The 24332-nt window shown below is 41.9% G+C and overlaps 2 protein-coding genes across 4 annotated transcripts in view; one reads left to right on the plus strand and one right to left on the minus strand.

Annotated features, from left to right (window-relative positions):
• BRF1 (BRF1 general transcription factor IIIB subunit) overlaps positions 1 to 24332 on the plus strand; it is a 175614-nt gene that overhangs the window by 65118 nt on the left and 86164 nt on the right. Inside the window, exons 4-7 of one of the 2 annotated variants that reach the window (XM_080395468.1) lie at positions 4721 to 4752; positions 13583 to 13655; positions 21745 to 21894; positions 23521 to 23614. In XM_080395468.1, the coding sequence (XP_080251594.1) occupies positions 4721 to 4752; positions 13583 to 13655; positions 21745 to 21894; positions 23521 to 23614 (349 nt within the window). The remainder of the gene's footprint in view (positions 1 to 4720; positions 4753 to 13582; positions 13656 to 21744; positions 21895 to 23520; positions 23615 to 24332) is intronic. The other variant, XM_080395469.1, reaches the window with a different exon arrangement.
• BTBD6 (BTB domain containing 6) lies at positions 15631 to 21732 on the minus strand. 2 transcript variants are annotated; one of them, XM_080395471.1, is made up of 5 exons: positions 18453 to 19044; positions 17904 to 18204; positions 17646 to 17736; positions 17250 to 17368; positions 15631 to 17022 (listed from the first exon to the last, which is right to left on the minus strand). In XM_080395471.1, the coding sequence occupies exons 2-5, from the start codon at positions 18113 to 18115 to the stop codon at positions 15990 to 15992; spliced, it is 1455 nt and encodes a 484-aa protein (XP_080251597.1). In that variant the 5' UTR covers positions 18116 to 18204; positions 18453 to 19044; the 3' UTR covers positions 15631 to 15989. The 2 variants fall into 2 exon arrangements, with proteins under 2 accessions (XP_080251597.1, XP_080251596.1); XM_080395470.1 differs by having other exon boundaries at positions 17904 to 21732.

The raw sequence follows: 24332 nt of genomic DNA on the forward strand, positions 1-24332 counted from the left end.
TAGAGTACAGATTAAAGAGAAATATGGTTTTATGAAACACAGACATGCAGCTGTGTGCAAAGAAGGAAAAAGCCCAAAACCCACAGACCAAACTGCAATTTTTTTTAATCATGCATTGATCTACACATAAAGATAGCTTTTTATAAAAATGGCATTTGTGTTTACCAGTTTGATTTGTTAAATGCTGTTTTTATTTGTATACTTGACTGGAGCCTGTGCTATGTGGGCTTCCTTGCACAGACAAAATTGCAAACTTAAACTTTGGAAACTGGCTCTGTAGGATTTCAGCCTCAAGGCAAAGCTTTTATTAGAGTTATCACAAATGAGTTTTCTACAAAAGCGTTGGTTTTGGTGGTTATCTTCCAATCGTTTTAGTTCAGTGTCATTGGGAAGAGAAATGTTTACTTTAAACAATTAGCGCTGTCAGTCAGTTTTAATTAATTGCTAATTAAAGTGGTGAAAGATTGTAAAGCAGCAGAGATAATCGTGATAAGCTGTAGTCAGAAATCACTTGGTGTATGAAAACATGGAAAGGGGAGTTTGTGAATTGGGTGTTGAACTGAAAGGTGGAAAACTGGGTTCGGGGCCAGCCAAATGCTGTCACTAGTTCTTCACCCTGGTATACTCTGTGTCTGTCTTCCCTTTTGTCTTACTGTGTGTGTTACTGTAAGTGCTTCTGGGAAGTTCTTATCTCTTATGTAGCTTATACAGAACCCTGACATTGAAATTGCAAATATTTCATTTCATTTAGAACTTGAAGAAAATTCGTTTCACTGTTCAGCAAATTGGTGTTTTATTTTTTGCTTTTCAGTCAGATTTCCTATTAAGCTTTGCTTTTTTGTTTGCAGCCAGTTGAATTGCTCTGGTTGAGTACAGAGAATGACTTTATGTTTAAATAATTTAGAAATTTAATGACTGTGGTTTTAGTTTTTGATAGAAACAGAAAGCATTTTAGCTTCAGCTGAAAAAAGGTAATGCTTCATTAGTGGACAGCATGGCTGTTACGGATGTCAGATTTCTGCTGAGAGGCTTGCAGTCATGATTCTTGGGCATTTGTTCTCTTTCCGTGGGATGGCTGATTTTGTAGTAAACTTGTAAAAATAAGTAAAAAACGTTCTGAGGATAACTTACAAAACCTAAGTAAATACTAGACTCTGTCTCCTCTGCACTGCTTTTTTGTGCCTGTATCTCCCAGATATGACATGCTACGTAGTGGAAGAATTTTGACTCAATAGCATGAAATAATCTGTTTGAAGGTTTCCTGATTATTGTAGGTTGTCAGACACTAAAATACAGATTAATTTTTGTAATTTTTTTTTTTAGGACTGGGAACAACTGCATTGCAAATTATAGTTATTTTAAAAGCATCTTCTACAATTTATTCCTGCATCTCTCTATATAAACTTTAGCAAATGCCAGTTTTACTTCCTGCTAAATGTTAGTATTGAAAACCAAGGGGTTTTCACTACAGTATTTGCTGTGTACAAGTACTTTAGGATAGCTGGAATATGTAAAATGTAGGTCTATCTGAAGTACAAATGCATGCTTGTTTTGGTATTTTGGGTTTTAGGTTTCCGGTAGTATTCATTTAATCATGAACTTTTTGTTTCCTCTGGTGCTGGAATGAGATCATTATTGTTGTGATTCACGGTGCTCTCACATAATCCACAGATTACTAGATTATAAAGGCAAAAAAGGGAGTGTTCTGGCCACTCGGTCTGACCTCTTGCATCATATTGGTCAAAGGATTCCCTTGAATTAAATCTTCTGAAGTGAAGACTTTAGACTCATCTTGTTTTGATTTATAAGTTTCTAGTGATGGACAGTCAATTGCCTACCTTGTTGAAACTGATTTCAAGAATGAATAGCAAAGGAAAAACAGTTGAAACTGTTAAAGCTTTTTTCTCCTTTATTTTTTTTTTTTTTTTTTTTTAGTTTGGGTGCATTTATAACCTAAGTTCCCTTGTGTTTGTCCTGTTATTTTGTATGTGTATATCTACCATATCAGTAGCTTTCTGTCCCTTTCAGAACTTTCCATGTGCTAGCAGGCTCTGTATGTAAAATCATCATTGTTTTCTTTCAGCCTCAAAGAAAACATCGATCTTATGATTGTATAATTTTTGAATTCATAGTACATATTATCTGCTGTTTTCAGCTGTTGTTGTACGTTCTCCCGAACTGTTCCAACTCTGAAAAGGAGTTTGAAAACAACTGCCTGTTTTTACAACTACTTCCTGCTGATAATTGTGCTCACAATATTCATAGTAGAGGCCAACCCATTGCTACTGCATGACTCAAATTTCCCCTTTGCTTTTGCTTCACTGTAGCAGCTACCCGTCTAAACAGGCAGAGAGATTGCTGGAGGCTACCTTAAATGAAATCCAGAAATGCCACATTTTTACTGTGACCTTTGCTTTTACAATTTCAGTGGACACTTGGAACTAACTTCTCTAAGGAGCAAAGCAACTGTATGTTAAAGCATCTATGGTGTAGCTCTAAATTGCTTCAGAGTTGCCTGAACCCTGCAAGTGAATTTCCTATCTGCTTAGCTCTAATCTTATGTCATTATAAATGCATACAATGCTCTCTTGTTTCTTCTCACTTGGACAAAATGTGTGGGTGTTCTTGGTTTTGTTTTTTGTTTCCCCCAGCCCGTTACAGTGATAAAGCCTGGGCACCTGTAATGTGTTACGTTTAGGTCTTCCATCAGAGTGTTTTTTAACAGTTTCAGGAGGACGAAGAACACTCTGGTATACAGATTTCATGACTGTAACTGAAATGTCTAGGTTAGAAAAGTAGCTCTCTGGCTCACCTAAGATGTGAGTTAGTGTTTGGCACTGATGCTGTCTTTCTGGCTCCTCCTCTGTCTCCGGTGACAGCACTGGCTCTGGGACCACTCTGTTGCTCACTTCAGTGCCTCAATAACTTACAAGCCGCATTATTATTATTATTATTTGTTCTTGTTGTGTTTTTTCTAAGTTATGACAGAATCTATCAGATAAGAGTGATAATTTTGTTTATCTCAGTGGTGAAGGTGTCTAAGGGTGAGCGTAAGGTAACCAGACACTTCAGGTCAGTAATGAACTAGGAACATTTTCAAATACAGTATAGTTCTCAAGCATAAAATTGGTGTCATGTTTTCTTCCTAGGTCTGTTAGATAAGCTGACGGTTACGGTTTCTTGGCAATTGCATTATTATTCTATTTTCTCCTTTCTTGCTACTTTGACGAAAAAGTTGCATCGAATTCAGTATTGTTCTACATAGATTTCTAAGCTATGTATTTTACAGGTTGGTTTTGTTAGCGATTTCCTTACTGGGTTAAAATTTAAGATTACTTTAATGTCTTGCGTAATACTGTCTATAATGGATTTTGGATTTTTTCAGAGACATGTTGAGTTTTCAGCTAATTAAATATCCAGCTATGCTGTATTTTTTAATGCTAAAATTACGTTTCACCAAATAATATTAACATAACATATTGAATTTTGTAACAGATTTGGAGTACTAAATTCTTACAACTTCAAATGCAAACTAAGGATAGAAATATTCAAGGATAAAAATTCGTAGCGAGGCAAATGTTTATGTATAAACTGATAACAGTATCAGAATTATTCACCTTCCATGGCTGATAATATTTAGGAGAAACATTTACTATATTACTCTGGCATACTTCAGTAACATAATATGTGTGTTACCGTAATGAACCAAACATACCGATGTCCCTGTATTCTTTTTAATACTGGATTTTTTAACATGTATGTGCATTTATGTATGTAGCACCCTCACACACGTGTTTTCTTTGCCTGCCTCACTCTCTCTTCTCTCAGACTTTACTTTGACGCTCTTTCTAATGGTAAAACCGGAACACCTTTACAGTGTGTAAGTCACACCCGAGTAGCTGATAGGAGATCCAGCATGTGTTCTGATAGCAGCAAGAAGGCTACCTTTGCACCTTAAGCTTAATGCTGCTTGGCTTTTTTCTTTTCTTATGTACTGTTACACAGTGTATTTCTAAGCATGCTTGCTTTCAGTAAAATCTAATGGAGGCTTGTAGTGCTTTCTGCTTGTTGTTAGCTATTATGAGTTCCAAGTGTGCCCATAATGAGTAGTAGATGGTGACCTAGTATTTTTGCAGCAGTGTAGGATATGATAGATGGAGTCAAAACTCTAAGGTAACAGATGATTTGCTTGGTCAGAGAAGAGAGTAGCCAAAGCAGCTTTCTCTTCCCAGTTCTTTGACAGGTCCCAATAGAAGAGGACAAAAGAAACTTGCTGCTGCTTTTTAGTTTGCTCTTCCACCTGTTTTTCTGGGAACCTGGGCTCCTAAAGTGGGATAGAAGACTACTGATGCTTTATGTTCTTAAACGAAGTGCAATAAACTATCTTGCTGCTATTTTTTTTTATCATTGGGTCTTTCTTAGGCTGCAGTATATGGTATTTTAAGTCACACAAGGTGTTGGTTTGTCGTTTGAGACTATCACTCCACATAAACAACTTGTGCGGTAAATGCAGTGAGTGCTGGCAGAACTTTTTGGGGGACCTGAACTGTTAGCTGCATACCGACTGTTAGCAGAAGTGGTGCATCAAAGTACTTAATCTGTATTTGGTTTCTTTGACAGTTAAACCTGGGTTTATTTCTTCCTTTTTTTGTGGTTGCTAATGAAACTAAGAAACGCTGTCACATTCAACAAGCATGTGTATTCCTTGACTTCTTCACAGACATGTTACTTGATCTCAGTGACCTTCTTCAGGTATTGTATCTCTTTTTATTTGAAACTTCTGTTGAATTGTTGAAGTTTAAAATTCATTGCAAGCAGACAGCTGTCAGTGTGGGCTGTTCGGGATGTTTCAATTTCTCTCTAAAAATTTTGAATTGGAAAATCACTGGGTTTGTAAATCTCAGTAACATTACATGTCAAAAATGTTAATGCTACAAATAATGTATCAAGGGTTAGTATGATCCTTCCGTCAGGATTCAGAGTCACTGCAATGGCATAGGGTCAGATGTTACATTTTTAAAACAACAGTTGTTGAAGACAGGTAATTTTTTTCTAGATAATACTGTGTAAATGGATTAGTGCACTACAGAGATGTGTTCTATGAAATGTATTTTGAGAGAAATGCGTACTTGCTCTGTGTGTGGAAAGAGAAAGCTCTACTGACATATGCTGTCTTACCCTCATTCTCCATGTTACAACTGTTTTACATATAATGTGAGTAGGTTAGTTGCATCTATTTTTGTCCTCCCAGCTGTCTTGGTAAATGGCATCCCTCTGAAGACTATTTATTGCTTGAAGCAATCTGCTGCAATTGCAATAATCAAATGAATTTTTAATTCTTAAAATCAGTAACTTTTTTCTGAACTCTTATTGAATTATCTTGATTACTTATAACCAAATACTGCATGTGTAGAATGGGAGGCATAATTACATAGTGTGAAGAATAAGAGGTATCTGTTAAAGAAAAAAAAATCTGTTGTCTGTTCCTGCTGACAGGAAAGAGTGAATGATTTGTCTTTTTGCCTCTGTACATTCCAGCCAGAAAAGGTGTCAGGATGGGAGCATATGAGGACCAGAAGGTTAAAGAGTGGTAAATAAAAAGATGGGAGAGACAGAAATAGATTAGTAGTAGGGAAATAATCAACCCCAGAAAGAAGAAAAATGCAAAATGTCAGTATAATGATCTGTATTTATTCATTTAACTGTGTGAAGACTTCTGATGTGTTCTACTTTATAGCTTCTTAAGATGAATCTGAGCAAACAGGAATGTTAAATGTTACTGTTAACTGGAGCTAGCTAGAAAGTCCTGTTTGAGAACGTATAAATGAGCTTTTCAGGTCCTAGCTTGACTTCTCCTCCACCCTGAGTTTGCTTAAAACAAAAACCAAAAAAACCCAACAAAAAACTTGGTGGCCAAACATTTATGGCCCAGGCAGAAAACTTCAGTACATTCTGCTCTAGATCAGCCTTTGCCCATAGATAGTGTGCCTAAAAATGAAAAGCAATTAGTTCATTAGATTGTATATATTACCTTGAAGTGCCTTTTTCCAAGGACAGCTCTCTCATCCTGAAGTTGGGATGTGAATGCCATTAAAGAAAAAGAAAGGTTAATAGCTGTAGCAGTAGTGGGAGTGGTGCTATCTTTCCAAAATAGTTTACTTGTTCAGACTCATCTGTACAAAATATGTCATGCTGGTTCAGGTAACTGTTTTTTCTTGGTAAAATGAGAAAGGTGTCAATTCTATATCAGGAAAAAAAATCACATCTGAAAGTCTAAAAAAATTAGTTACTGCTGACCTTCACCAACTCTTGCTTAGATGCTAACAGCAAATTTTGAGATTGTTCTTCTGAACGTTCTACTTGATGCAGCTCAGTTGCTGTGGGGGGCAGGGAAAGGCATAATGACCTTTTGTGTATTGCTTCATCTAAAAGCAAATAAATAAAAAACCCCAAACTTTAACTCTAGCTACCAGCAAAAAAGATAAATGAAAGCCTGTGAAACAGGCTGTCCATTGTTTCCTTTTGCCAACCTGCAGCTGGAAAGAATATTAGCTGTGCCATTCTTCGTCCCACTGATGGCACCCTGCATGTCAGTGACCTCCAGCCAGTGTCTTGCAAGCACTGGGAGAGTTAACACTCTCTGTAACTCCCAGCATAAGAAAGGTAGTAGGTAAAAGTAATGAATATTTGAATCTGCTGTTACCTGCAACTCAGTATTTGTTTAATGACCTGTTGTATTTGTATTCTTTCTCTCTTGTTCTGTTAAGCTTAAAAACAAAAAAAAAAAAAGAAAAAAAAAAAAACAAAACAAAAAACCCAACCAACCCAAAAAACCAAAAACAAAAGGCAGGAGGTATGGAAATCCTAAGTGTGGCCTCTTGGTCTCTGGTCTGTACTTCTTGTACAGCCTTTCTTTGTGTCTTTTATTGAATTGCTTTGGAATTTGGTTCCTCATTTTTCATTAAAAAAAAAAAAAGCTGTCCCCTGTAGTGTAATATACTTTTAGAATAGTATTATGCTGCTGAAACTTAGCAATAGAGCAGCCTAATTTTCACTGTTAATGGCCGTCTGTTTAAGAAGTCATACAAGCCTTCCTCTTATGCTGATGACTGAGATGTGGGAGTTTGTCTCATCCCACTACATTTCATAATAGGATTATGAGCTTCAAAACTTCTGTCATCTTGGAACAAGCCAAAATGTTGATGGTGTGTTTTTGGTTTTTTTTAATTGGAAAGGCAATTTCTTTGGTATTTTTTTCTGCCATTTTGTCTTCAGGTGAAATATGTCTTGGAAACCCCCTGTTGAAAGTGTTGTCAGATTCAGTATGCCTTTGGTACATTTAGACTTTAAAGCACTATCTGCAATGAACTGAAAATGTCCAGACCACAGCTACAAACGGGGCTCCTTCCCGGTGCAGGGCCGTCATGCTGCATGTTGATTGAGTTGGAAGGATGATCAGTCATCAGTCTCTGACAGGGAAAGTACTTGCTTATATTTTCAGATACTGCATTTTACTTGCAAATATAGTCTTTAGAGAGGTCTGTAATCAGGCCTTTTGTTTGCTTTTTTGTTAGTCCAACTTAAGCGACAGGCCTTGCTTGTTTCGGAGAGTTGCGAAGCCTGTCAAGCCTTGGCCTAACTTTTGAACAGTTTAGGTTTGCTTGTCTGTTTCGAAGCACCTCGTTCCTTGCACCTGCAGAACTATTTGACTGAAGTTTTGATCTCACTGTGGTGAAACGCTGCCTTTCTCATCCTCAGAAATGGCAGTTTCTTTTTTTATTCTCTTGTGATCTCCAATGTAGTGGTCTTTGCAATGTGGTCATAAAAGATTTTGAGAAGAGGTGTTGGCAATGCTTTGATCTCCAATTTCAGCCTAGTAGAATATAATTTTTAGTGTGCCTTGTGTTGTGTCCTGCTGTTAAATAAGGCCAATGCTTTGGTTACTGAGATGATGTTAGACAGAGCCCAGCTCTTTATAGGAGTATGCTGGAGGAAGATTTGTGGCAATGAACATAATTAAATGAGATGTTTTGACTTGATATCAAGAAAAGGTTTTTCACCATGAGGACAGACAAGCATTGCAACAGATTGCTCAGAGCAGTTCTGAAGATTTTTGTCTATCAAGGTTTTTGAGATCCTGAGCAACCTGGTCTGTTCTTGTAGCTGACTCTGCTTTGAGCAGGAGCTTGGGCTGGAGGCCTCCTGAGATCCATTCCAACCTGAGCTATACTATGGTTCTAGATATGGAAAGAGGGTGCACAAGAAGTGAACATCAGTAACTAGTACTTGCTTGATCTAGTCCTCTTTTGGTCTCTCTTCAAAACACAGCTCTCACTCCCTATTTATCTTCAGTTTGTCTAGTCAAGTAACACTGCACTCTTGTCCAGAAGGATTTTTATTGCAAGTTACTTTTGGATGCTTGTTTTCATTTATTTCTTCTACAGGCAGCATTGGCCTCTCAGATTCTACTATACTTGTTGCGAATTCCTTTTTGACTTTCTTGTGTAGACAGAATGATAATGAGTTATTGTACTGCTGTGGTGGTAGAGGAAGAATGCTAGGACTACCACATATGCGATTAGCGAAAGTAGGCTTTCACTTCGGAATCCCCAGACTTAAGGCCACACTTTAAAGCACGGCATGAGAGGAAGCTGCTTAATTGTGATTTGTGTCTCTTTGAACTGCAGTCTGACAAGCTGGGTTCAGTACATTTGTAGTTTTGCATATTGTCTTTTGAGGATAAATGTAATGTTCTGGTTGCAATATGGATGCAAAAAATAAGTTTGTTTACTGTGTGTAGAAGGGTAAAATAGAGAATTTTTTAAAGACTATGCTCATTTGCTTTGTTTTTTAATACCCTTTGTTCACTTGAAGTTATTAACATGTTGACAGCATTTGCCTTTATTGCCCCTATGCAAATTGGTATGTTGATTGAGTTAAACAACCTGGTTGGGACCTTCAGGCATTACTATACTAGTAATATTAATAATGAATCAAATAACCACAGGTGCCTCTTTCCCCAGCAACAGACAGTCTCCTTAAAAACTCATTTGCTTTTCATGCTTGCTTAATTATTTAGGCAAGCAGCCATGGATGTTTCACAGTGTGAATTCTCATTGCATTCCAACTGCCCAGTCTTTAGCTTTCTAAAAGACAGAATACCTTAACCACCGTCACAATGTGTAACATTTTCCCAGAATTGCCACATCATGGTCTTGAAAAACCTTTTTGGAAATTGCTCATAGTGAAAGGGTATTGATTTATAAATTTATGGAACTTATGGTCAAGCAAAAACTTCCATTCAATGATTGCAGCTTTATTTTTGCTACTGTCTAGAAGGTAAAGTGACTTGGTAACTGTATGAATGGGAGATTCCCTGTTTCCCAAAGATTTTTTAAATTCTGAAAGGTGTTAGTGATGAACAGCTGAATTCCTGTGTTATTGAAAACAAGGTATTTGTTATTTCTAAAAGTGGAAGTATATTGGTGTTTCTGAACACATCAGGCATGATGTGAAGGCAAGAGGAAATTATGAAAGGATAAGAGTTCCCATGGAAGTGTCCCTTTGAAATCATCATCTGATGACTGACAGATGTGAGATGAAAAGACTGTGCCTCCAAAAAAATACTGTGAAGGGCAAAGAGTATAGCAAGTAGAAGGATCTTTCTGTAAAGATGTAAATGAGTAATTGGAAGCCATTCCTTCTCCAAGGTACTTAACTAATATAAAGTTCTATAACAAGAGCAGAAACTAACTACTGGTAAAAGACAACATCTTAGAGAATCTTAAGTCCATCTGTAAAAAGGGTAAAACCAGTTGGGTGGGGTTTTTTTGCAGTTCTTTGGTGAGTACATACTTTTTGTCTGAAAGATGCCTTCTTGCTGAAGAATCTTAAGTGTTTCTTTTAAAGAACTCGGTGGCAGGTCCATATACTCCTAAGCTTAGTCTGTTACATGTGAACTGAATGTAAAATAATATGGTAAACATTATCAGTGTATGCAGATACTACTTTAAAATATCCCCTCTGACAGAGGATGACACTGTTCTCTGTTGTATTAGGTGTTGATGCTCAAATATAATGATTGCATCAAGTTCAGGAAATTTTAATATTTGATGAAAATACACAAGGAGCGTAGGTCTTATGAAAGTCTATGAAACAGTTGTCACACTTGACAGTTTTGATTGGGGAGAGTTTGGGGAAACACTGTTTTTCAGTATGGCCCTTTTAAATTAAGAAGGGGAAAAAGGCCGAAGTTAATGTGGTAAGCTTGAAAGCTGCACCAATTCAAGTCTAAGCCAGAGACATCCTTTTAGAAGGGCATTTTTGTTTATTCACCATTGTAAGGACTCATATAAAATTAGGTTTTATGAATGCAAATGTCATATGCTTCTAAATTTGGAGTGTTAAGCTTTTGATGGCTTGGAGTATATGAATTTGTGTAAGAAGTTCTTAATGAAGAAAGAACTGGAAATTAAAGTAGGCCTCTAAATTAATTCTCAATTTTCTGAGCTTAATGGAGTGCAGAAAAACATACAAATGATGAGAGTAAGGAAAGACACTATCTATATGCCTATTATATATCATATCTCATCTGCCACAGGATGTGCCTGTGTGCGTGAGTAGTAGCTGAAATTAGTGACAGTGGCATAAAATTTTAGTGAAAGGGCCTTCCTCCACTAAAACCAGAAGTTCTTAAATACCATGTTTAAGCAGTTCAGTGCCATTACAGATTTCTGGGTGAGCTTTATGCCATCTTTAATTTCCCATTTATGATGCATGCGCCAGCACCTGTGACTCTCTGGTAACTATTAAAGATGAGAAGCGTACTGTTTGAGAAGGCCTGAAGTCTCTTTTCCTACTGATTTTCCAGGAAAACTGGAAGCAATTAAATACTCCTGATTCTTTTTGTGACTTTACCTTGGCATAAAAAACATGTAAGCTTCATGAGAAAAACAGTATAGGCATGTAATCCGCTGTATATTATGCTTGCTTTCTAAATTGGTGGTAACCAGAAACTGCAAAGAAATGCATTGATGATCAAAAGAAAGAAATTCCCTGATGTTCCATTTCTATTTTGAATTTCTTTTGTGTAAATATACTGCCTACACCTTGAAGCTGGTCATAAAACATTGATGATGTGGGTGAAGTGGAAAAGCAGGTTAGATTTAAGTACATTACTTCTCAAGTAGACCATGGATCCAGAGACTTTTAGTTAGGCCAAGGTGAGGAAGATAGATAGTCATCAAGCAATTTTATTATGCATTTGACTTTGCTTTAGATTTAATTTGGCACCCACTGTGATTGTTAGAACTTCACTGAAAAGCCCTGCTGCTTTATGCCTCTTGAATTTTATTTGTTCTTTGATGGTTGCATTTATGGAAAATTTGCTTGGGAGGAGTTTCTTAAAGTGACACAGTTTGATGGGGACAGACATCAAGGATTTGGATGTCATGACAAAGAAAAGCCAGAAGGAGAAATAAGTGTCTGAATTTGAGGTTGTGGGTTGGGTTGGGTTTTTTTTCCTAGACTAAAATGAAAGAACTAGATGAGTTTGTGAAGCCTCTGATGGAAACATCATATGTTCTTGGCTCCACTGAAGTAACTGTATTGATTTGTGCAGTGAAACTGTCCTTGCAGAACAAGATCAAAGTGATGAGGTTTAAGATTTATAGAAACTTGGTCAGCCAATGTAGAAGGCTAAAACTACAGCCAAACCCGCACTCTTTATGATAATATTCTTTAGACAAAAGGTCAAAATAAGCCACTCCAAGCTTGCAGTGAATCTGGAACATCTAAAGCCAACTGAGACACTGCAGATACTTTGCTGTAGTGATGTCTGTTCTCTGTGGCTGAGGTAGAGTCACATACTCTCACACTCTTACATGAATTGCCAGATTCAGTAGGTGCTTACTTTTCTGTATAAAGTTCGGTGGCTTGTTTCCTAAGAAATATTCTTCTTATTCAAAGGGTATATTTTGTTCCCTTCCTGTCCATAGAATAGTATTTCTGTGTTGCCTGGTATTTCAGGAAAAAGACAATAAAATTTAAGACTATACTTCTGTATCTTCTAAGCCAGTACAACCATTGGTCACACACAGCATGGAAGATACTCAGCACTTTTCACTAAATATGGAATGAATTACCATCATACCATATACATTTGATTGCTCACTCACTTGCAGGATAAATGATCATTCTGAGGATTTATTTAAAGTTCTCACTTTTAAATTTTTTTTAAGTTTGAGAAAAAAACCACATAACACTCTCATGAAGAAAAGTTTGGAAGCGTAGGTAAAAACGTGTCAGGTTTTGTTTTCATTTTGTTCAAATGTAACTTTGTATTTTAAACTAATGTTGTTAAAGCTCTTTTGTGAAACTGAAAGAGAATATACTTAGTAACAAGGATTTTTTTTATTTATTTATTTTCATGGGCTTGTACCATAACCAGCAACTCAGTTGTGCAACTGACTGCTTAGTAAACACCTTCACTGTCCTGGCATAAGAAAGACCACTGCAGTTCTGTTACATAAAAGCAATAGAGTATATACTATGGTTAAAAAAAAAATAAAATTATTTGTTTGTAGTGTAGGAGGATGGAGGGTTTTGTTGTTTTGGGTGGTTTTTGTTTTGTTTTGTTTTTTTTAATGCTAACTTTGGCCTTTACATACACCTTGGGGGAACAAGGTGTTCATGGAGCTTCGTGGGAACATTTGGGGCTGATTGCGAACTGAAGTATATCCTGCCTTTCCTGCTGACCACAAAAACACATCTTAAGATAGGGAAAGAAAACTTCCTCAGACTTTAAAAATACAAATGTAGCTGCCTATGCTATAAATTGCAAATCAGATTATAAAGAGTAACTCCTCCTTCAGTCTATATCTTCCTGAGTGCAACAGTGAAGGAGGGCAGGGGAGCAGGGCTTTGTCCCTGGCTCCTTAGCAGGTTTAGTGTGGTTTAGGGTTATTCTGAATTGATTTATCTTTTTTTCAAAATAGCGTGGTCTGGGTCAATATCCAAACACTAAGAATTGACAAATAACCCTTGGAGCATGTAGCACCACTCCTTGCTTTGGTGGAAAAGTTTTGTGTGTGCTTGTGCAATACTTTAATTATCCCACTTCACATGATCATGCAGAGCTGAAATTTGCACTAACTTGTGAGTATTTGCACTAACTTGTGAGTATTTGCACAGGTTTTGTTATGTTGCAAGATAAATAACACTTTACAAGTACTGATATTATATTAAAGTCTACTTCATGCTTTACAGTGTTAGGTGACAGCTGAAAAATTGTCCAAGTACTAGAGCAACACTGAGCCCACTGAAGAGCATGATGAACAACTTTCTTTTTTTTTTCGAAATAAGCTTACGCTTTGATTTACAAGGCTAATTTGTGCAGCTCTTGACAAGCACCAAGTATTATCCTATACCTAATGAATATCGCTTGTGTTACTTCAATGGAATTTTTTTAAAGCAGGTTGTTTAAGATCCCAAAAGTTGGGGTTTTTTCCTTTCCATATAAATGTTCTATTAAAAGCATTTGTGGTTTAAGATTTAAATAATGGGTTTTTTTGTCTTTTAATAGGTGAATGTCTATGTGCTGGGAAAAACTTTCCTTCTGTTGGCCAGAGAACTCTGCATAAATGCTCCAGCCATAGGTATTTTCTTTGAGTTGACTTCTGAGTATTTGGGTGTATTTTCTGCATGGTTACTTGACAAGAATATATATGCATGTATGTATATGTACATAGTACTGTGTGATGAATACCAAAGTGGTAACTTAAAAATGAAGCTGGAATCAATCCAGGCAGAAGAGCATTGCTGACTACAAGAGCCTGTTCTCCTTTATGTAAGAGTGTTTTTTGGGGAGCAAGATGCAATTTTCTTTTACAAGTAATTTTGTTGCATTTTCTGAGAGTAGTTTAGGCTATACTAAAACAATGGGCTGATGTATAACAAATTTGTGTGCGTCTACAACTACAAGCTTGCACAGGTCTGTCACACACTAATTCCACAGAGATGTGACATTTAATTAAGTATTTGCCAAATTTACTATCTGTCCATCACCTGTAGCTGTGTTCAGTGCTTGAAATACAAGTGGCTAGATGGAAAAAGAGGAGCAACTTTTTCCAAGCATATGCGTAATTTTTTTTATTAGTAAGTAATCACTGAAATTGTACAGTGATAGGGAGGTGGGTTTTAACCTGTCAAAAGGGTAGAAAAAGCTATTGTCTTGGCTGTAGCTTTTAAGCCAACAGAAGTCATGCCAATTGCAGTTAGGAGTGTTCATAGAGGGGTCTTGTGACTGTTACCCACCTCTGTGCAGGAATTTTCATGTATCTTTACACGCTCTCACTCCCACTCTGTCTCCTTAATCTGTACTGAGAGAATCAGATGTCTTTGTGTTCAAGAACAAGACATACACCCCCACCCCCCCTTCAGATGTACGCAGCTGGGCATGTAACTGCCTTCCTTTGCAGCAAAAGAACCAGCAGCTCACATACAGAGCATCATCATAACAGCATCCAGATAGTAGTATGTGGCAGTGCACAGCTATTGTGGTGCACGGGCTTCATTAGCATAGCCTGGTATCTGGTAAAAAGTTCTTGTATTCAATAATTCAGCTGCCGCCTTATTTTTCATTACTTTTCAAGAGAGAACAGGCAGAATTGATATTGCAGCTTAGTTTCAAGGTGAAAATTAATGCAGCTTAGGAAGAGACAAACAGAGAACACTTCTAAATTAAATGTAGAGGTACTTGTTTTACATGGAAAAAATACTGGTTTTAGACTGCTGTTTGAGTATTCTTTCCAGGGTCATTATGACAAAATATATTTATTAAAAAACAGTAAGTATTTCTAATTGGCTCCTCTGTAACGATTGTCAGACACTTGAGAAAAATACCTACTTTTATCCCTCTTTGAGAAAAGGGTACTAACTATACAATGGCTGCTCATAGTGGAGGAGACTATGCTTGAAGAAAAAATAGAGGGAGGAAAGAAGCAGCAGCTTTTGTTTAAGGTGGCTTATTTCTAATTATTAATTGAGTGAACTTAAAAGACTACATTGCAAGTATTTCTCAAATGTCTGCTTCTAAATGTGAGAGGGTGGGATGTATATTTAGACAGTGGTTGCCAGTATCACAGCTGTGGGCTAAACCTGTGATGAAGCCTGTCACTGCATTAAAACTTCATCTGTATGTCTTGACTCTGGCCCTTCGAGTGGGGTGCAGTTTGACAGGTGCAAGTGTCAGTGTGGTGTTTGCTGGGCAGGCTGGAGGTTAAGTCAGAGGATGTATGTGAATGGGCATCAGAAGCTTTCAGATATAACCACCGGATGATTTTGATCAACCCTGATTACACTCATGGTTTGCTGGTCTTCAGCTTAGGCAACACACCCAAAAAAACTGAGCTTCTGCATAGGTCAGCACCCTTTTTCATGAAGGAAAGTAAAGGCTGCTGCTGGGTAATCTCTGTTACCAGGCAAGGCAGCTTTCATGTCTGCAGTGATAGCTAATGCCCTGTGTAGATGCACAGCAGGGGACAGACTACAGGACTGTCACCCCTGTTAACTGTACTGTAGGTGAATTAGTAGACACAAGCCATAAGATCAGCAATGATCAAGTACACAGGATTTAGGGCAAGTAAAAATGTTTTATATTTCACAGATTCATAAACTGCTCTAGTTTAGAACATTCTGTTTTAAGTCAGCTGCACTCTGCAAGTTAGTTATCTATATACAAAATAAATGCACAGTACGTGCGAAATTTAACATTTTTCTGCTTGTTGCAGTCTTAATAATTAAGTCAAATAGCTTATGAATAAATAAAATAAGATTAAATTCAAGAGCATTCCTTCACTTATTCGTATAGCCTGATGTAGCAGATAGGTAAGTAGCATAACATTCCATACTGCTGCAGAGTTCATAGTAAAACTGAAAAATCCCTTAATGTGCATCATTGCAGTATTGGAATACAATCAAGGTGAAATGCATCATGCATAGAAAATGAGCTCAGGTATTTGTCCTCCTTGTACTCCAGTTCCATTAGTACTGTCCGAGGAGCACTGAAACTGGAATGTCACTTTCCCACACTGCACTTCAGTCATTCCCTCTTGCCCAAAGTAGCTGAGTTCATTACCATCAAGAATAGCACTTACATTGTAAAACGTGTCTTGCTCAACCTGCACAGGGTGTTCAAACCACACAGAGAAAGTGTTACTGGAGCCGTCAGAAGTAAACTTTGTCAGATTTTGAGCAAGGACAACGCCTAAGCGCTTCAGTTCGATTTTGACGCTGTATTCAGCTTTGCCACAGCTTGACCCATACAATCCCAGTCCTGCTATAAATATCCGTTTGTCTACAGCAAACTGAATACTGTCACATCGCCCTCGGTACCTCCACTGATTGCTGCGATATGCAGATGACTGAAACCGATGGCATCGCTGAGGTACGAGTCCTTTTCTTTTTGTCAGCGGAAACTCTAGTTTGGGTTTATTTGCGGCTGTGTACCACAGGAATATGTTGTGAGTTTCCTCAAGGGTGAGGATGTCGGACTGGGCAGCTCCGTTGGCAAACTCTTCCAAAGTCATGGTCGGAATCCGCACCAAGTACAAAGCTTTTCCTAATACGTTCCTCTTGTTGCGTGGCGTAACCGGCAGCCCTTGCCTTTTGCATTCAGCCTCTGCCCAGTTGAGAACAGCCTCAAAAACTACCACTTCCTTGGTGTTGAGCGCCTCCCGGGTTACAATGATCTCTAGTGTTTGTTGATCTATCTCACAGAAGCCTTCTGACTTCAGTGCCATTTCTGCTTGAGCATCAATCACTTCCCAGCAGCGCTGCGTCAGCTCTGGCTCCTCGAAGAGCCTGCTCTGAGACAGCAGGACACAAGCGTTCTTTGCTTCTAAACTGGTCTCCAGAAAATTGACGCAAGCCTTTGCTAGGGCCGGCACGATGTACTTCTTGGCAGCATACAGTGTAGCCAGAACTGTGTCAGCTTCCAGGTCTATTTCGTCACTATACATGTATCTAGATGGGAAAAAGATAGTTTCTTAGGGAGGGGGGGAAATATATATATAGGCCATGAAAGATTGATCTATCATCTTTGCTGGCAGTGAATCTGACATTCAGCATTTGTCAGCACATGAAGTAAACAGTAATAAGTGCGTATTGCACAATGCCAATTAGGAGATGTATATTTTATAAGCTACATTGATTCTGTCCATGTAATTAGTAGACTTGTAGTGGCCACTTACTTTAATAGGATTAGAAAGGCTGCAGGTTCCACATCTGGTATATGGATTTCAGATTTGACCTCTGCGAGATCGCCATAAAACATAGCATAGAAGACTGAGCTACCGACTGCCAAAACATACTGGAAAATAAAGAGAGAGAAGCCTCAGTCATACACATCGGTAAATGCTGAGTGCGCTGGCTTTTTCTAAGAGCTACGCTTAGGGAAAGTTAAAAGCTGCAGTGGAGGCAGAAGACTGCCTTGGACTGCTCCCTTTAATTGCAGCGTATGTGAATTACTTCTGGGATTAGACGAGAGCTGTAATTAGAAAAAAAAAAAAGTGGAACCTAGTTGGAAGGCGGGGGGAGAAGGCAATACGCGCAGCAGCATTAAGCAGCCAGAAATCATCTGTACAAACCTTATGGGCAGGAACTTTCTTGGATGCGCCCGGTGGGCCCACGATGAAGTGGACGTCAGCCATGAGTTCGTTATTGAACATCAGTGCGTTCCTGCAAGCGAGGGGAGGGGGGAGAAGCCCCGTTAGCCGCGGGCAGCCCCTCGCCCGGTGCCGCGGCCGCCCCAGCCTCCTCCCGCCGGGGCCCCCGGTGCCGGGGCCGCCCCAGCCCGGCCTTGGCGCAGGTGCACGGGGCGGGGGGTCCGCCGGGGCTGCCCTTACCTCTCCCGCAGCGTGGGGTGGAAGGACTGCCAGTTGGCGCTCTCCAAGTTGTTGTTGTTGAGGTTCTGGAGCTGGGGCGGCGGGGGCGGCTGGGCGCTTTGCTGGAGCTGCAGGGCGTTCTTCTTGCTGTTGGCAGCGGTGGCGGCGGCGGCGGCGGCGTTACTGTTTGCAATGTTGGTGTTGGTGCTGGCAGGGTAAAGTTCTGCAGCCATCTTCTTCTTCAGGGACAGGGGCACTATCTCATAGCATCCTGGCACCTTGCCGTTTGACCTCACACTCTTTTTGGACTTCTTTAAGGTCTCTGGAAGCAGAAGAAAAAAAGTCAAACACTTCATGATCCTGCCATTGAGGCAACCATGGGGCAGTGGCATGAGCAAGAGAACTAACAGATCCCAAATGCGAGTCCCACTATCTGGATATTTTGTACGCTTCTAGGTGCAGGGTGGCTTTTGGTTTTTTTGGTGTGTGTGCGCGCTCGGTGATTAAATCCCCCGCACCTCTCCGGGGGCCAGAGGGATGCTGCTGTATCGGACCGGTGCCAGCGCTCACCTTGGCTCGCAGGGGGGGTCCCAGCCTCCGCGGCACTGCCACGATTGCAGTGGGGAGCCCGAGCGGGGCTGCCAGGCACTTCCTTCCCCCAAGGAAAGAGAAGAAGAAAAATAATAATAAAAAAAAAAAAAAAGCCAAAATCCAGCCGCAGAACAGCCCACAAATCCAGCCGAGGCAGTGGGTCAGAAGCGAGAGTCAATCCACAAATCTTCCGAGTGCAGCAGCCCGGCGAGGGTGAAGCGCAGCCAGCCGCCCAGTCCCCGCTGCCAGCGACCGCGCTCCGCTCCGTCCTTCCCCGCCCGGCGGGGGCACATCCGCGGCGGCCGGGCCGGGCCGAGGCGAGGCGGCGGCTCCCTGCAGTCCCGCTCCCGGGCGGCCCTGCCGCCGCTCGCACCAACTTTCCTCCTCCACCCGCGGCGGCCGCCGCCGCACGGCGCTGCTCCTCCGCGCTGCTCCTGACCGCGGGGCGCCCCGGCTCCTCCGCGCCGGGCGGGCGGGCGACGCTGCCCTGGGCGCTCCCCTCGCGGCGGCGGGACGCGGCGCTGCGCGGCCGGGCTCGGCGCGGCTCTGCCGGGCCCTGCCTCCGCCTCCCGCCCTAATAGGCAGCCGCCGCGCCGCGCGTCACGGCCGCCCGCGCCAATGGGGAGCGCCGGGGCGAGGCGGGGGGAGCCGTCCCCGCCCCGTGTGCCAGCCCGCCGCGCCCCCCCGCCGCGGGTGTACGTGCGCAGCGCCGGGCCCGCGACCCCCCCGCCGCCCCGCCGCACCGGGAGCCAGCGCGGGGCCGGGGCGGGCGGCGCGGGGGCCGGGCCCCGGGGCTCCTGGGGCGGGGCGGGCGGCCCCGGCGCCCACCGCCTTTCCCGGGAGGCCCGGGCGGGGGCGCCGCCGCGCCGCGCACCGCCCCGCTCCGCTCGGCCGCGCAGCCCCGCGGGGGGAGCCGAGCCGGCGCCGGGGGCGGCCGCAGGGGCACGGCCCGGCGGGGCGAGCCGAGCCCGGGTGGTTGCGGGGCTTTTCCCGGCCTGTTCTCGTAGCCCTGGGGCCGCCGTGCCCCGCTGTGCGGGCCCTCCCCGCCCGCCTCCCGTGGGGCCGCCACACACACCCCCACACACCCCCGCCGCGCTGCCCGTGCCCGTTGGGTGGGGGCGGCCTTCGGCGGGCCCGGCTCCCGGGCCGCTCCCCGGGCCTGCCGCCCCCGGTACCTGTGCGGCGGGGAGGCCGCGCCGCCCGTTCCCGGAACGTTTCCTGTGACTGCGTGGCGCCCGGGCGCTGCGGAAAGTGCCGGTCCCGAGCGATGAGCGAAGGGCAGCCCTCGGCAGGGCAGGTGCTGCTCCCCTACGGCACGCACCGGCGCGTCCCTGTTCTGTCTGCTCGGCGGCCGCCGCAGGCCCCGCTCGGGGAAGCACCGGGCTCGGCCGCGCTGGCACGGCCGGTGCCGGCCCGAGGCTCGCCCCGAAGGCGCGGGGGTGAGCATCAGCGGGGCGCCCCCCCTCCACCGCTGGAAGGGAGCCAGGTGTCCGGGGGGGCTAAAAAAAAAAAGTTCACATCCACGCGGGACATGTTTACGTTAACCTTTGCCCTGCATTCAAGTTCTATATTGCTGGTGTTGCCTCCTGGCCATTTACAGCCTCCTTCAGGTTTTGCAGTCCGTGCACACGTGCCCCCACCACCCCCCACGCGTTCATTTTCTGGCTGGTAGCTTCAGAATTTAAATTAATGACGTGCAATATCTTGTCAAATGACGGGTGGGCATGAATGCCAGCAGAAATGCCAGAGGAGCAACAAGGCGGGTGTGTAAATGCTCCCGGGACTGGGAAGAGAAGGCGGTGGATTGCCTTGCTCCGCTCTGCGCCCACGGAGCTGAAGCTGGGCCCTCTCGGACACTGCACAGGCTCCTGCAGTGCGAAGAGCAAAGTTTAAATGTCTGTTGAACCCTGGGCTGCCGCTTCTGAAAGGTTTTTTTCTTGTATTTCGGAACTGGGCGTTTCTGTTGAGTGCAGTTTTCTAAAATCATACTTGGGAATGCAGAGCAGCCACCCTTACGAATCATCGGGATCAGTTAATCCTTCCTAAACCTTTGAGTTTTAGGGTCACGTTTAGAGGGTGACTGCACTCCGGCATTTCTTTGGTTTTGAGGGAAGTGTGTTTGGAAGTTCTTGCTCAATAAATGTGTTCATTTAAATGCTTCTGCAGGGCTGACAGGCATAATCACCTACGGTGTGATCTTGGTAATTATGGATAGCAACAGGGCATCATTGTTAGAACTCGGTGCTAAATGAAATGGCTTTGATTAATTGTAAATTCATAAGATTGTTCCAGTGTTTCCAGCTGAATTTTCATCTTTATCAGTTTAAGTGCCCACATAGGGGATCAGCTAAGGAAATTGAGTTGAGCCTGGTAGTTAACAATTTACCGTACATCATGGATTTTCGGTCAAGTGATAAAAGGCTGGCAGGAAATGAGAAACTGATACCTCAAATAAGAGTAAACATGTGTTAAGTGTAGCTTTTACAAGATTGTTTGATAAATTATAAATTGGTTTAGGCAAAGCACAATCCGTACTGACATATTTTGGTTAGTTTGAAGCTGATAACGCCAGCACTTGTAATAAGTTTATACATCTGGAGGCAGATCCGTGGCCGATGTAAATTGTCATAACGCTGTTGACGTTAATTGAGTTCCAACAATTTATGCCGATGGAGAGCATGCCTTAGTATCTGCAATAAACAGTGTTTTGTATTGTTGGAATATGAGTCTGAGAAGGAGCTGGAAGTAAATTTGAAGATGTAAAGGAGACTTTTGCTAGGGCCATGGGATTTTAAGCAAACTGATTTTTTTTGAAGCTCAGTTTGTAGTCAGGTACGAGACCTGCAAGTTACCTTACTTGTTACTTTGCAGGAGACATTAAAAAGCATTGGGTCTAAGTCAAGTCCTCATTCTGCAAAAGCTTTTGCAAATGCTTAGCTTTGTCCATAATTTCAGTGATACCAGTAATACTGCTCATGTGTTGGAGTTGGCATGTGCAGCCTTGGACTCTGAAAGGCATGTAAGAAAAACGTTGCGCATGCTTTAAAACTCTTGTCTATAAAGCAAGAAAGGGTTTTGTTTTAGCTTAACTAAAAAGTTGCTTCTAAAGCTCAGTGACCAGAGGATATGGCCCAGCAGCACAATCCGTGTTGTTTGCTGAGATGTGAAGCAAGCCAACCATAACAGCTTCACAGTAGTGCTGCTGCTCGAGTACTGCATTTCCTAAATCAAAGGTTAGGATTAGAAATAATTATCTTTCTTTCTGTTGCAGATCCATGTTTATATATTCCTCGTTTTGCACACATGCTTGAGTTTGGGGATAAGAACCACGAGGTGTCCATGACGGCTCTCAGGCTGTTGCAGAGAATGAAGCGGGACTGGATGCACACCGGCCGCCGGCCGTCTGGGCTCTGCGGAGCAGGTATGTCAAACGCTGGGTGTATCACTTCCCTCACAGTGGGATGCACAGGAGAATCTGGGAGTTGGGAACAGATGAGGACTTTCTGATTTGCTCAGTGATACCACATTCTCTGGGTTTTGTGCTGTTAGGCACCTACAGATTATATAGGTCTTCACTGGAACAGTTTTTGAAATTCAAGCTCCATTTTTGCCCTTGCTCCTACATTACTTGCTCAGATCCTTTGTATCTTACATTTTGGATTTTTTAACCTCCTTTCTGGCACTCTTCTCACCCTCACTCTCTGCAAGATTTAGCTGCTAAAAGGTTTTTTTTTGTCAGCTAAAATGACACCATTAGCGCAAGCACTTTGATTTGTGTCTTTACACAGAGTCTTATGCAAGAGATGCCCTCTTTGACCTGTTCTGTGAAATTATTTCCCTCTACTTCTTCATCTTTTTTCCAAGATCCATTGCTGTCATGATGCTTACGTAAAACCTACCAGTTTGGGAGGGCTAGGTTAAAAGGTAGACAGTACCAGCCAGTGAGGTCAGAGTAATGAAGAGTGTAGATAGTCACAGAGTTTATATATGCACTTTATTTTATTTGAAAGATCTTACATGTGCATGCTGGAACGAGAAACAGTGGTCAAACCTTAGGGAACCCAGAACTGTGCAGTCTTCTTGAAATTTCTAGCCTCTTTTTGTTAACGGTACTTGCTTATTGCACATTGCTAAAAATTTGGGTATAGACTCTATGGGAGAGCAGCCTGGTCTTTCATTCACTACATAGACTGTATCCACACGAGCAAGTAATTTGATTCAACAGAGATGGATCAATAGATGGAAGCAGGTGCTGAGTCCCCTGCATCCATCCATGCAACATACAGTTCGTGAGGTGTACTGTGGATGGGTTTTAGCTTGTTTCCTGGGCTAAATGTCTGTGCCACGCATAGTTCTTTGAAGGACCAGTTGTTAGTTCAGCCTCTGATGTTCCCATTAGAAACTGGAGCACTTCACACATATACCTGAAGTAGAGCTCTGTTTTAGTTTCCACTGAAAAGAAGCAGTTCTGCATGCTTAAAACTGTTCTGTGCACTGACCCACTGCTTGATGGGTGGGGGTGATGCTTCAAAACGGAGCTAGTGCTCTGAATCAACAGACTTGTGAACATGCAGCCAGGGCTAGTTACCTAGCTGTGTAGAGGGTCTTGCCAGAGAGTACTTGGCCACTAACAAGACAGTGGTAGTGGTGACCATGATGAAGATAACAGCTTAGGCAGATTCAGTGTTTTGCTGGAGATCTTTTTATTGAGGACTAGTAAATTCTGCTGAAAAGATGACAGCTTTGAAAATATGGGATCAATGAGATGTTCTTGTGCTGTATTTTCAGTAGCTGGCCACGGTTGCCCAAATGCTGAAGCACAGAATTTTTCAGGGTGCAGTTTGCAATCAGCTTAATTCTATTGGGTAGGAAGCAAAGTTTGTGAAGTCAATTCAATCACCTGTATTCAGCAGCAAGCTGAGCATAAGCATTTACAGCTTTTTAGCCAAAGGCAGGGGCAAAGAGAGGCTATAGTTATCTTACTGTTTTCTGCTTTTCTTCAGGAAATTTTCCTCTTTGACATTGACTTTCCCTGCTTATTCTCTAGCTCTGCTAGTGGCAGCAAGAATGCATGATTTCCGACGTACTGTTAAAGAGGTCATCAGGGTGGTCAAGGTTTGTGAGTCTACATTAAGGAAAAGGTCAGTGCAATTTTATTGCTTTTATCTTCTGTTTACAGTACTGAAAAGTGGTGTAGTCTAAAACGAACATATATCGGAGAAAACCAGTTTTTTTTCCTTTTCAAAACCGCCAAGAATAACGTAAGTACAATATGTTTTTAACTGGTCATTTTTAAGTACTAGCACCTGCTTCTTATGTAAGGCCTCAAATGCTTAGCAGAGACGGTAAGGAGCACTGTGCCCATTTAACAGGTGAAGAGTTGAAGGCAAAAAAATGTTGGGTTGGAAATGTTAACAGTGTTGTCATGTCTTAAGAAGAAATAATTGATTGATTCTCAAAGCTGAGGGTGTACTGTGGGATTTTATTTTTTTTTTTCATTAATCCAGAATAGAGTGCTGAGAAGTTTTGTCCTTCAGCTGTTATTGAACAGAACTTTTCAAAATATTTTGCTGCACTGTTCATTTTTGATAGTGTCGCACTGCTAATAAATAGAAGACAGTGAAGTGAGTCTAATGCTAAGGTCACTGAAGGGATCCGAACTGGAATTGTCAGCAGAATGTGAGCCTGAAAATAGGAATTTCCCAAGTACCTTTGGCATGTTTGGGGTTTTTTAAAAAGATCTAATACTAGTTCCCATATTTTGATGAAGTAAGCAGTCACTCAGTTTCCCTCATTTTATTTTTGAAAAGCTGTAACATTTTCTTTCCCTGTATTTTCAGTAAAAAATGACCTTTTTGT

Source organism: Falco punctatus, assembly GCF_963210335.1.
Source record: "Falco punctatus genome assembly, chromosome: 7".
Classification (NCBI taxonomy): domain Eukaryota; kingdom Metazoa; phylum Chordata; class Aves; order Falconiformes; family Falconidae; genus Falco; species Falco punctatus.

Excerpts from the sequence above, each read along its gene's own strand:
- BTBD6 (XM_080395470.1), bottom strand. The coding sequence starts at position 18,274 with ATGCCACTGCCCCATGGTTGCCTCAATGGCAGGATCATGAAGTGTTTG. Across the intron at positions 17,369-17,645 it reads AGAAAGTTCCTGCCCATAAG|TATGTTTTGGCAGTCGGTAG; the intron begins GTTTGTACAGAT and ends TTTATTTTCCAG. Across the intron at positions 17,023-17,249 it reads GCCTTTCTAATCCTATTAAA|ATACATGTATAGTGACGAAA; the intron begins GTAAGTGGCCAC and ends TTTCCCATCTAG.